This window comes from Pongo abelii, chromosome 7 (assembly GCF_028885655.2).
Source record: "Pongo abelii isolate AG06213 chromosome 7, NHGRI_mPonAbe1-v2.0_pri, whole genome shotgun sequence".
In the NCBI taxonomy this organism is placed as follows: domain Eukaryota; kingdom Metazoa; phylum Chordata; class Mammalia; order Primates; family Hominidae; genus Pongo; species Pongo abelii.
This window is the reverse complement of record NC_071992.2, coordinates 29,126,913-29,139,793: the sequence shown is the minus strand read 5'-3', so window position 1 is coordinate 29,139,793 and position 12,881 is coordinate 29,126,913. Positions and strand designations below refer to the sequence as shown.

Here is a 12,881-nt window from a genome sequence, read left to right as displayed (position 1 = left end):
AAGTTCTGGTGTTTGTTCCTTTACAGTGAGGCCGTGATTACCCATGGTGAGTGGGCAGGAGTTGACCTTGCACTTGCTGGTTTTTCCTGCCATGCTGTGTTCTTGATGTTTTTGTGTGATAAGAATTACTGGGGAGAGGAGAGCATCAGGATAAATAGCTAATGCATGCGGGGCTTAATACCTAGGTGATGGGTTAACAGGTGCAGCAGACCACCATGGCGCACATTTACCTATGTAACAAACCTGCATGTCCTGCACATGTATCCTGGAACTTAAATGTGGAAAAAAAAAAAAAAAAAAAAGAGAATCACCCTGGATTCTACTCTCTCCAATGCAGACATTATCAGTCTTTTCAGCCTGATAGGTTAACCATGCTGTTTGTCCTCATTTGCATTTCTTTGATTATTGGTAAGTTTGTACATCTTTTCACAAGCATAATAGCCATTTATGCTTCTTCTGTGAATTTTAATTCACATTCTTTTTTTCCCTTGGAATATTTGTCTTTTCTCTTAGTGGATTTGTAAGAGTGCTTTGTACATTAAGAATAATAGCCGTTTGTCATAAATGTTGCAAATATATTTCCTAGTTTGTCATTTCTTTTTCAGTGGATCATTTTCAATTTTTTTGGCCATTTTCATTTTTTCAGTGAATCCTTTTCATATATTTTCAGAGCTGTAAACATACAAACAGTCCCTGGCTTACGATTTTTTGACTTTACTGTGGTACGAAAGCAATATGCATTCAGTAGAAACTGTACTTTGAGTACCCATACAACCATTCTGTTTTTCCCCTTCAGTACAGTATTCAATAAATTACATGAGACACTCAGTGCTTTATTATGACATAGGCTTTGTGTTGGATGATTCTGCCCAAGTGTAGGCTAATGTGAGTGTCCTGGGCACGTTTAAGGTAGGCTAGGCTAACCTATGATGTTTTTAGTAGGTTAGGTGTATTCATTGCTTTGACTTAACTATTTTTCAACTTATGATGGGTTTATTGGGATGTAACCCCATCATAAGTTGAGGAGCATCTATATTTAACTTTCATTCCAAAGATGAGATTACTAACCTGCCATTGCCACAGCACACATTTTGAATGGTTTTTCTAACAGTTGCCATGGAATTGTATTTTTGTGTTTAACTTTATGATAATCTGTTGCCATACACACCTCTTATTTTTCTGTGTATTCAGTTATCTCATTCTTTCTTCGAGGCTTCTCAGTTTCATACTGTGCCAAGGAATGTCTTTCTTGTTCCAAGCTGAGAAATATTTATTTGCTTTTTCTTTAAGTACATTTATGGTTTTATCTTCCCTTTTAAAAAACTTTTTGTGAGGCTGGGCACGGTGGCTCACGCTTGTAATCCCAGCACTTTGGGAGGCCGAGGTGGGCGGATCATCTTAAGTCAGGAGTTCGAGACTAGCCTGACCAACATGGCAAAACCCCATCTCTATTAAAAAATACAAAAATTAGCTGGGCGTGGTGGCGTCTGCCTGTAGTCCCAGCTATTTTGGAGGCTGAGGCAGGGAAAATTGCTTGAACCCAGGAGGCAGAGGTTGCAGTGAGCCAAGATCACACCACTGCACTCCAGCCTAGGTGAAAGAGCGAGACTCAGTCTCAAAAATAAAAAAAAAAAACAAACTTTTTGTGGTTGTGATTTGGAGTGTGTATATTATTTTAATGATTGTTTTAAAATGAATGCTTCCTACTGCTCTTTTGGTAAAGCCTCTGGATCAGACAATTTTAAGTCCTAAGATTGGAAGGTAAATACTTAAAAAAAAATCATTGCTATTTGTAGCCATTCATTTCTATGATTCAGGACTTCCCTTGTTATGGTGCAACCTAAAGAAGGAACTGAACATTGTATGTAGATGAGATTATAGTACTACAGTTGCCGTCTATATAAGCTCTGATTTTATTTTTAAAAACCCTGTCAAAACAATCTAGTATTAGGTTGTTGGACTTTCCCATTTGAAATCTGAACTTAGAAATTTGTGCTTATAAACTATTATGTTGATATTTTATCTGTAGGGGTTCTATACATGATTTATTTGAACATAAAGTTCCTTTGCTAAAAATGGGAAAGTTGCTGGGCTATGGATGTTCTCTCCACATCTGACCCCTGAATCCCTCCTGCTGTCTTCTGTAGGTGGAGGCTGCATGGCTGGAAGGCCGGATCCGGCAGGAGTTTGATAAGCTTCGCGAGTTCTTGAGAGTGGAGGAGCAGGCCATTCTGGATGCCATGGCCGAGGAGACAAGGCAGAAGCAACTTCTGGCCGATGAGAAGATGAAGCAGCTCACAGAGGAGACAGAGGTGCTGGCACATGAGATCGAGCGACTGCAGATGGAGATGAAGGAGGACGACGTTTCTTTTCTCATGGTAAGGAGCTCAGCGTCTGGATTCAGTGACAGGGCCAGATGTTCCGGGACCAGCTGGGAGCCATAGCCCACCAGCCCTGGCCAACCTCATCTACCTGGAGCTTCCTGGGTATTGGCCTGGAGGAGCTCACAAGTGACCTGCTCTGCTTGTGTAATGAAACTAAAAAGACTTATCAGGGCGGAGTTCCTTGAAACCCTCTTATTTCTTCCTCACTCTTCTTTTTTTTAGAGACAGGGTCTTGCTCTGTCACCCAGGCTGGAGTACAGTGGGTGATTATAGCTCAGTGTAACCTCAAAGTTATGGGCTCAAGTGATCCTCTCTCCTTAGCCTCCTGAGTAGCTGGGACTACAGGCACGAGCCACCATGCCCAGCTAATGTTTTTCATTTAACAGTCAGGTAGGGGTGAGGGGGTCTCACTATGTTGCCCAAGCTGGTCTTGAATCCCTGGCCTCAAGTGATGCTTCCACCTTGGCCTCCCAGGTACTTGGACTACGGCGCACCACTGTGCCCAGCTCCTGTCTCTTCTTTCTTCCTTTCTCTTGCCCTCTCTCTTACTCTCGTTTTTTTCCTGTCTCTACCTTTTAACAAAATGAATTCTTTTAAAAACATTCACGTATTTAAATTTTTTATTTAAATATAATGCCTTGGCTTTCTGTCTTCTTAAGAAAAGGATGATTCCATTCTCTCTTTAAAAAAAAACAATATTATTCATTTTTTCTTCCTTGTATTGATTTATTTCCTCCCCGTGAGCCATTGGTCCTTACAAATTTCCTACAGGGAAATTTCTGGGCTTGAAAGCTGGTCTGTAAACTGGCCAGGGTGGAGAGGTGTCTCCTGTACCTGGAAAACAGCTGACTGCTGTGGAAGGGGTGTCGCTGTAGATCAGAGTGGGAGGCGACAGGGACAGTTATCTGTTCGGGCAGTGTCATCTCCTGGGTGGGTCCTTTAGGAGTTTTCCACCTCACTCAAAGCCTGGAACCATGAAGTCTCCTGTCTCCAAAATGTCCCTGATTATGAGATCATTCTGTGTTCAGAGCTGTCTCTAAAAAGAAAAATGAAGAAAAAAAAAAAAGAAAAAGAAAAATCATTTTGTGGGATCTAAAAGCTGTGTGTCTTGAGGATTCTGTTTAGGGAATTGGGAGTATTGTCTGCCCAGTACCCAGGGTGCTTTCACGGATGATTTTGGTTTGTGACTCCTTTTTATTTTTTATTAACAACTTTATTGAATTATAATTTACATGCTAAACAATTCACCCATTTAAAACGTACCACTCAGTGATTTTTAGTATATACAGAGTTGTGCAACCATCAAGACAATTTTAGAACATTTCATGCCTCCAAAAGCAGCCCTGCTTTAGCTGTCACTCCCCAGTTCCTCCTCCCACATAAAAACTGCTACCTAAATTGAGTCTAACAGAGTGGTAATTACTAGAATTAGCAGCCCCTGGCAACCCCTAATCTACATACTATCTATATAGATTTACCTATTCTAGACATTCCAAATGCATGGAATTATATAACATGTAACCTTTTGTGACTGCCTTCTTTCAGTCAGCATATTTTGAAACATCATTCATGTTGTAGCATCTATCAGTACTTCATTATTTTTTATGGCCAAATAATATTCCATGGCATAGATATACAATCATGCACTGCTTAGTGATGGGGATATGTTCTGAGAAATGTATTATTAGGCAGTTTCTTCATTATGCAAATGTCATGGAGTGTGCTTACACAAGCCTACATGGTGTAGCCTACTGCACACCTAGATTATATGGAATAGCCTTTTGCTCCTAGGCTACAGACCTGTACAGCATGTTGCTGTACTGAATACTGTAGGCAACTGGAGCCCACTATTAAGTATTTGTGTATCTAAACATAGAAAAAGTACAGTAAAAATACAGTGATATAATCTCATGGGACCATAGTCATATATGTGGTTCCTTGTTGACTGAAACATCGTTACGTTGCACATGGCTATATTACATTTTATTTATGATTTATCAGTTGGTGGTTGCTGTGGTTTAAATATGTTCCCCAAAATTTACGTGTTACAAACTTAATCCCCAATGCAACAGTGTTGCGTGGTGGAGCCTAATAAGAAGTGATTGGGTCATGAGAGCCCTCATGAATGGGTTAATGTTGTTACTGGCAGAGTGGGTTAGTTATTGAGAGAGTGGGCTTGTTATAAAAGTGAGTTTGGGCCCCTCTTGCTCTCTTGCTCCTGGTCTTATGTGTGGTCTCTTGCCCTTCTTCCTTCTGCCATGGGATGACACAGCATGAGGGCTCTCATCAGATGCTGGTGCCATGCTCTTGGACTTCCCAGCTTCAGAACCACAAGTGAAATAAACTATTGTGTATTTACCCAGTCTGTGGTATTTTGTTACAGCAACACAAAATGAACTAAGACAGTGGTCATTTGGGTTGTTTCTATTTTGGCTATTATGAATAATATGACTGTAAACATTCAGGTAGCAATTTTTATGTGGACATGTTTTCATTTTTCTTGGAAATATGTCTGGGAGTAGATTTGCTGGATCAAATGGTAACTCTAGGTTTAACTATTGGAAGAACGGCCAGGCCACTATTCAGAGCAGCTGTATCATTTTATATTCCCATCAGGAGTGTATGTGGATTCCAGTTTCTCCATATTTTTGCCAAAATTTGTTTTTTTAAAAATTATAACCATCCTTATAGGTGTGAAGTGCGATCTCCTTGTGTATTGCATGTCATCACATCCCTGATGGCTAATGACCTGGAACATCTTTTCATGGGCTTTTTGATCATTAGTAGATCTTCCTTGGACAAATGTCTATTCAGATCCTTTGCCCATTTTTAATGTGGGTTGTCTTTTTATTGTTGAGTTGTAAGAGTTCTTTATATAGTCTAGATATAAGTTCTTTATCGGTTTTAGCTGTTCATGTGGGTCTTTGATGCATTTTGAGTTTTTTTTTTGTATATGGTATAGTAAGAGTTAGTCCAACTTCATTTTTTTTTTTTTTTTTGCATGTCAACATACAGTTTTCCCAGTACCATTTGTTGGAAACTTTCAATTCTATTCCATTGATCTCAGCACCTGTTTTTATATTAGTACCATACTATCTTGATTACTGTTGATTTGTAGTAAGTCTTGAAATTGGAGATTATGAGTCTTCCAATGTTCTTTTTCAAGATGGTTTTGGCTATTCTGGGTCCCTTGAAATTTCGTGTGAATTTTAGGATCAGTTTTTTAGTTTCTGCAAAGAAGCCAGCTAGGATAAGGGATTGTACTGAATCACTAGATCAACTTAAGGAGTCTCTTCTTATGTTTTCTGTTGCTGTGACAGAATATCACAGACTGGGTAAATTATAAAACAATACAAGTTTATTCAGCTCAGTGTTCTGGGTGAGGCCAGGAAGTCCAGGAGCATGATGGCTCTGGCATTTGGTGTGGGTCATCTCATGGCAGAAGGAGGAAATGAGTGTAAGACAGAGTAGTTGCTCATTGCTTTATAGCAACTCAGTCTCATGACAACTAAACCACTTCACAATAATGATATTAATCCATTTGTGAGGGCTCTGCCCTCATGACCCAGTCACCTCTTTTTAGGCCTTATCTCCCAACACTGTTGCATTGGGGATTCAGTGTTTAACACATGAAGTTTTGGATAATATGTTCAAATCACAGCAGGGATGTTATTGTTAACATCTTGACACTATTAAGACTTATGATCCGTGGAATGCATGACTTCTTTTGAGGTCAGAAACGTATACATTTCCTCTACATCTGTGTCTCTGTGTTGTTATTCTTTATTTTTATTTTTTTTCAGAAACACAAGAGCCGAAAACGCCGGTAAGTTGCCAAAGCTGGTGGAGGGGAGGGGAAGAGTCGGCAGAAATACCAGGGGTGCAAACTCCAGTGGCCCCGGGGCAAGCAGGTAACAGCCAGCTGGGTGCACCAGCCTATATGAGCTGCTGGCCCTGGTTTTAGAGGGAGAGGTGGACAATGGCCAGGTGGAGAGAGCCCTCTCACAGTATCCAGTTCCAGTTGGCTCTGGGGCAGTGTTGTTCTCCTGAGTGTGGAGGGTCCCCACCTGCTGTGCAGGGAAGGAGAACACTGTCTTGCATGTGGCTTGCATTTCTCGGGGCCACTCAATGTCAGGCTTCTTTCTTGATCAGCCCCCTCCCTCTGAGAGCCTTAGGCCATGGTGGTTTGTGTTGATGGTTGTTGGGTTCACAGGGATGAATGAGGAAAAGCTGTTTCCCAGTCAGAGCTGTCCAAAGATGGAATAGAGTGCTTTTGGAGGGAATGAGTTCCCTGTGCTCACTTCCCACTGGCAGTGTGCAAGCAAAGGCCAGAGGACATCTTGGGATTGTTGGACTAGAGCATTCTTAGGGTCCCTTCCAACTCAGACATCCCGTGAGCCGGATGTGTATGTGTGATTTCTGCCTGCAAGGATGGCAGCCATGTTGGAGAACCTCCTGTTTGTATTTCTCCTAGTTGGGGCAGGGTGAGCCCTCGGATTGAATGGTGAAGGGAGGTAGCAGCCCTTTTGGCCTTGGCCCATCTCCCATCATGGCCCAGTCCAGTCTTGTCTTGGGGAAGGTGGCCAGGAAACTTGGGCCTGAGGGAAGGGAATGAGTCCTATTGCTGGTTTCCAGTTGGCCCAGTTTGGCCCAGGTTGCATGGCTCTGGCCCTGCCCACCACACCCATTGTACTTTTCCAGACTCTTCTGCACCATGGAGCCAGAGCCAGTCCAGCCCGGCATGCTTATCGATGTCTGCAAGTACCTGGGCTCCCTGCAGTACCGCGTCTGGAAGAAGATGCTTGCATCTGTGGAATGTGGTGAGCAGGGGTGCAGGCAGGTGTCCCAAGCATGGGTGGAAGCCCTTCGTGTTAGCAAAGAGGCACCAGGGCTGGTCTCTGCCGGGCCCACCTCCCACCTCCTCAGAGCTCCCCTCCTCTCTCAGCTGATCCTCTGCCAGTCCCTCGCAGGCAGGTTCCTGTACCCTGGTCTTTTCCAGTCTGCCCAACACCTCCAACCCTCCCGGTAGAATGCCTTCTCTCAGGGCCCTGACACTTGGTCCCTTCTTCAGAGAGGGAAACTGGCTTTCTTGTCTATTCAGAACTGTGTTTTGTATGATAAAAGACCTCCTGCATCTGGGATCGCCTCTCCCAAGGCGACTGCAGCCCACATGAGCCACAGTGTCCTGGTTTTACAGGGAGGAATATCACTGACTCAGGGAATGGGCCATGCTGTCCTAACATCCCTTGGTCGTGTGAGTGTTAAGAGTCTCTGCCTGTATGAGTTCCTGTGGCTGCCATAACGAAGGACTGCAAACTGGAAAATGACAGAAGTTGACTCTCTTACAGTTCTGGAGGCTAGAAATCCAAAATCCAGATGTTGGCAGGACCAGGCCCCCTCTGAAACCTGTAGAGGAGAGTCTTCATTTCCTCTTCCGTCTCCTGGTGTCTCCTGGCCATTCTTGGCCTTATTGGCTCCCCCTCAGCACTTTGATCCTCACCTCCATCATCACACAGCATTCTCCCCTGTGTATCTGTGTCTGTCTCCTCTTTATTATAAGGACACGGGTCATATTGGATTGGGGACCCTCCTCCAGTCTTCATCTTAACTAATACATGTACAACCACCCCATTCCCAAATAAGGTCACACTCGGAGGTACCAGGGGTTGGGACTGCTGCATATCTTCTGGGGGATACAGCCCAACCCCTGCCACCGCTCCAGCCCTGGGCCACTCCTTGCATGGACTTGGGGCCACGTGGGACACAGTAGTTGGTTTGTGGGGCTGGAGATATCCACGTGTGGCCTAAGGGACCTCAGGTTTGCTGATTCCCCATTTCCGCCTCTGCTCATAGTACCCTTCAGCTTTGACCCCAACACCGCAGCCGGCTGGCTCTCCGTCTCTGACGACCTCACCAGCGTCACCAATCACGGCTACCGCGTGCAGGTGGAGAACCCGGAACGCTTCTCCTCGGCGCCCTGCCTGCTGGGCTCCCGTGTCTTCTCGCAGGGCTCGCACGCCTGGGAGGTGGCCCTTGGGGGGCTGCAGAGCTGGCGGGTGGGCGTGGTACGTGTGCGCCAGGACTCGGGTGCTGAGGGCCACTCGCACAGCTGCTACCACGACACACGCTCGGGCTTCTGGTATGTCTGCCGCACACAGGGCGTGGAGGGGGACCACTGCGTGACCTCGGACCCAGCCACGTCGCCCCTGGTCCTGGCTATCCCACGCCGCCTGCGTGTGGAGCTGGAGTGTGAGGAGGGCGAGCTGTCTTTCTATGATGCGGAGCGCCACTGCCACCTATACACCTTCCACGCCCGCTTTGGGGAGGTTCGCCCCTACTTCTACCTGGGGGGTGCGCGGGGCGCTGGGCCTCCAGAGCCTTTGCGCATCTGCCCCTTGCACATCAGTGTCAAGGAAGAACTGGATGGCTGAGCTGGCCCGGGGCTGCCCTGGTCTTGTGCCACAGCACTGTTTTCTTTCTGCCCTCTTCCTAATGCCCACACTGCTTGGGCACTATTGCACCCCTGCCTCCTTGCCAGGCTCTTCCTCTTGTCCCGCCTGGTCCTTTTCCATGACTCCAGACTGTGCCTCTCTCCATGTTTGGTCCCTTCTGTGCCCACGGTCAGGAGCTATTCGGGTGGCACCTCGCTGGCCAGGCTCTCCCGAGTTGTGGCACCTCCACAATGTGAATTTTCTGAATCCCCATTCCAGGATTTCTGGGAATAATGTTTACTTCTAGAATGGGCCTGTTGAAAACCATCTCATCCAGGTGTGGTAAAGCCATTGGATGAGGAGGGGACTGCCATGGAAAGGAGAGTTTGTTACTTAGGGTTCCGAGGGGAGGGGCCACATAGGAAAGCCCCACGGTGGGTCAGAAGGCGGAAGGAGGGAGGGGAATATGTGGGCAAGAGACTTCCTCTGGTTTCCTCAGGAGGAAATGGGCAAGGCAGAGTAAGCAGGGGAGACAGGTTTAAGGGTAGCTGGCTTGAGTAATTTCAGTGGGTCTCAGGATAGGGGCTGCCCTTTTTGTCTGATACCTGGCCCCGGGATAGTCAGGACAGGTGAATGTTGGCCTGGGGTGTGACGGCCCTGGGAGAGCCATGTGAAGGAGGCAGCTGGTGCCATCGCTCCAGATTAGTTGGTTTCCATAGGAAAGGCATGCTTTCAGCCAGATGCTTGCCATCTCTAGGGATTGGGGGATTGGCTAGCCTGGGAGGATCAGTCTGTCCAGGTCAGCGAGGCCCCAGATACCAGAGCATCAAGAGTACAGGAAATACAGTTAATGCAAGGCCTCTGTGTGGCTGGATCCCCTGTCTCCATCAGATCAGCTCTGATTGATCTATCCTTGCACAATTTCTTCTGAACACAGGGTTCCAGAGCACTTAAACACAACATTTTTTAAATCATGGTTTTGGCCTATTTCCTTGCCAGGCCCGTTTCCCCACCAGGAAATGAGATAGGAGGACTGGATGAGGATGTCCTGTTATAGCTGCTGTGGAGGAAATTCCTCCGGTTAATTCTCATCAGCGTCTGCAGAAAGGAAGGAAAGAGGGCACCCTTTTCAGTTGGGAAGAAAGGAGAGGGGTGGCACCATGGACGTGGCCCTAAACGCTGTGGGAGAGGGAAGAGGAGGCTGGGCCTCGCTGCCCTCTTGTCTCTGCTGACTTCAGCCTGGTCATGCTTGCTCTGCTACTTGCGATTTCATCCCTAATTTCTTCCTCCACCATGCCTGCAGACTTTTCCCTGGGCTTGTTTTTTCTCCCACATATCTGAAGAGAGTTTTTAATCGTCATCATGTTCCAGGAAGTGACATCATAAAAGGAAATATTTTCTTTTCCTAGGAGCAGTGTTAAAATCTGGGTCACATTCCTGACCAAGAACAGCATCTTGCCTTCTGCCCATCCCCTTCAGTTCACAAAAGCTGACATTTTAAACAAATCATGACTCACACCTATTAATTGGTTATAAATATGTTGTGTACACTGGTTAGATAAAACTTACGGCCACAAGGAGGGCCCAGGTAGGCGATGTCAGTGTGTGAAGGGGCTGGATTGGGCGTGGCGAGGATGTTGGCAAACAGTGCATGCACCTGGTTGGAAGATGCTCAGCCTCACAAAAGCTCCAAGCCCTTTGGGAGCCAAAGCATCTGAGAGTGTGACCCTCTCCTGTAAAGTATTTATCCCACCCATTAATATAATTTCTGTATAATAAACTTGACCTGAAATTATTTCATTCTTTATATTAAACTTTTAAAAATGTTTTTTATTTTCACCTTAGATATGGGAAGAGTTTTTTTTTTTTTTTTTTTAACAGGATAATTTGAGCAGGCTAGGCCTCTTAAAAAAATATTTGAGCTAAAACTCATTTTTCTTTTGGCATTTTCTTTTTAATGTTCTTATAAGCAAAGTTCATGTTGTAGCATGTGTTCAACTTTATTTTTTCATCGGGTAATATTCCATTGTATGGAATGGTAGTACTACATTTTATTTATCATGCATCGATTGGTGGACATTTGGATTGTTTCTACTTCTTGACTATTATACATAATGCTGCTAGGAACTTTTGTGTATGAGTTTTTGTGTGGAGATATGTTTTCATTTCTCTTTGGTATATGCCTGGGAGCAGATTTGCTGGATCATATGGGAACTCTGTTGAACCCTTAAGGGACTCCCAAACTGTTTTCCAGTGTGGTGACACAATCTTCTATCCCATCAACAGGGCATGAGGGTTCTGATGACTCCACATCCCTCAGTGCTTTTTATTATCTATCTTTTAACTTCGCCATCCTAGTAGGGGTAATGCGGCATCTCATTGTGATTTTGGTTTGCATTTCCCTGATGGCGAATGATATTGAGCATCTTTTCATGAGCTTATTGGCCATTTGCATATCTTCTTAGGACAGCTATCTTTAGATCACTTGCTCATTTTTTAATTGGGTTATTTGTCTTTTCATTATTGAGTTCTAAGAGTCCTTTTATAGCCTGGCACAAGTCCCTTTGACTGGTATATGATTATAACATTTTTCTCCGTGAGCTGTTTCATTTCCTTGATGATGTCCTTTGAAATACTAAAGCTTTTAATTTTGATGATGTCCAGTTTTTATTTATTTTTTCTTTTGTTGTACATGTATCCTAGAAATCGCACTTTTGATACTGCCCTTAGGTCCATGTAAGTTCTGGGTTTTGGCTCAGGGATGGAGCAGTTGTTCTGTTGGCAGGAAGCCCTAGTCCATGAGTTCATTAATTCTTCCCTGAAGCCCCTCTCCTGCCCTTGCCTTCCACTCACCCTCTGTCACTCTCCTTCTCATTACTGTGTCCAGGCTCAAAGCAGCAGCTCCCTGGGAAGGCCCCCGTTCTCCAGTTTCTCCCACTTTTGCATCCATTCCACATGCACCATCGTTCATGTTCCCGTCACCTGGAGGGACCCCATTTCCAACCCACTGCAGTGCATTTCTCCAGGGCAGCTCTCAGGGCATGTTGTCACTGTGCTCTGCCTTTATACCCGGAGTCTTCTCAGTCCCGTCACACATGGCTCCAGCCGGACCAGGCTCCTGTTACCCTTGAAACAGGCCACCTGTCCTCGCCAGGGGCCCGTTGTCACTGGAATGTGCTGACCTTGGTTGCTCTGGCTCTCCTGATCCTATTGGCTCTGCCGCTTTACGTGATATCTCCTGGGGCACACACCGCCTGCCTGAGCTTATTTCCTCATCTATAGAAGTGGGGCCCCTCCCCACCTCCTGAATGTCTGAGCAGCGTGAGCACCTCAGAAACTGGAGTCTCAGAGCACACAAGAGCCTCAGTAACCTCCAGGCTCCCAGTCATGTCCACATCAGCCACCAGGTATCAGTTGGTCAGAATTAGGTGCACAGGGCCCAGTTCCTTTTTTGCTTCCTCTTGCTTGTGGGGGATGAAATTTCTCTCAACAGTATTTGATTGCTCAATATCACAACAGTGGAAGTCTTTCGTGACCCTTGTGGTGAGTAATGGGGCAGTGGCGGGAGTTTTCCCAGCTCCAGAGTGATATTCGAGACCCCTCCCCGGCTGACTTCTGCTACCACAGTCACTACTGTTTACAAAGACCCTGTCCCGTCTTCCTGGGTGCGGGGTCCCATTGTTCCTCCTGCCTGCAGTGCCTGTCGCCCTCCCTTTATTGTCCCTCAGTCCCCCTTCTCAGCTCAGAGGTGCCTTCCCAGACCTGCCCGGGGCTCCCTGGGCTGCCACTGCATGCCACCTGTTTTGTGGAAGAGCACCTTGCTGTCTTTTCTGCTTGCAGACCTGGGAGTGCAGGAAGCATGTCATCTTCCTCTTTCAGGTCCCAAATCTGTGGATGTTGCTGGACCATAATAAATGATTGTTGAGGCCGCGTGCGGTGGCTCATGCCTGTAATCCCAGCACTTTGGGAGGCCGAGATGGGTGGATCACCTGAGGTTGGGAGTTTGAGGCCAGCCTGACCAACATGGTGAAACTCTGTCTCTACTAAATACAAAGTTAGCCATGCG

At 45.9% G+C, this 12,881-nt stretch overlaps 1 protein-coding gene across 2 annotated transcripts in view; it reads left to right on the top strand.

Moving 5' to 3' along the window:
* Positions 1 to 11,472, top strand: part of TRIM35 (tripartite motif containing 35) — a 28,016-nt gene extending 16,544 nt beyond the window's left edge. Inside the window, exons 3-6 of one of the 2 annotated variants that reach the window (XM_024250556.3) lie at positions 2,148 to 2,378; positions 6,188 to 6,210; positions 7,086 to 7,204; positions 8,238 to 11,472. In XM_024250556.3, coding sequence (XP_024106324.1) covers positions 2,148 to 2,378; positions 6,188 to 6,210; positions 7,086 to 7,204; positions 8,238 to 8,815 — 951 coding nt within the window. In that variant the 3' untranslated portion in view covers positions 8,816 to 11,472. 2 annotated transcript variants of the gene reach the window in all.
* The last annotated feature ends 1,409 nt before the right edge of the window (positions 11,473 to 12,881 follow it).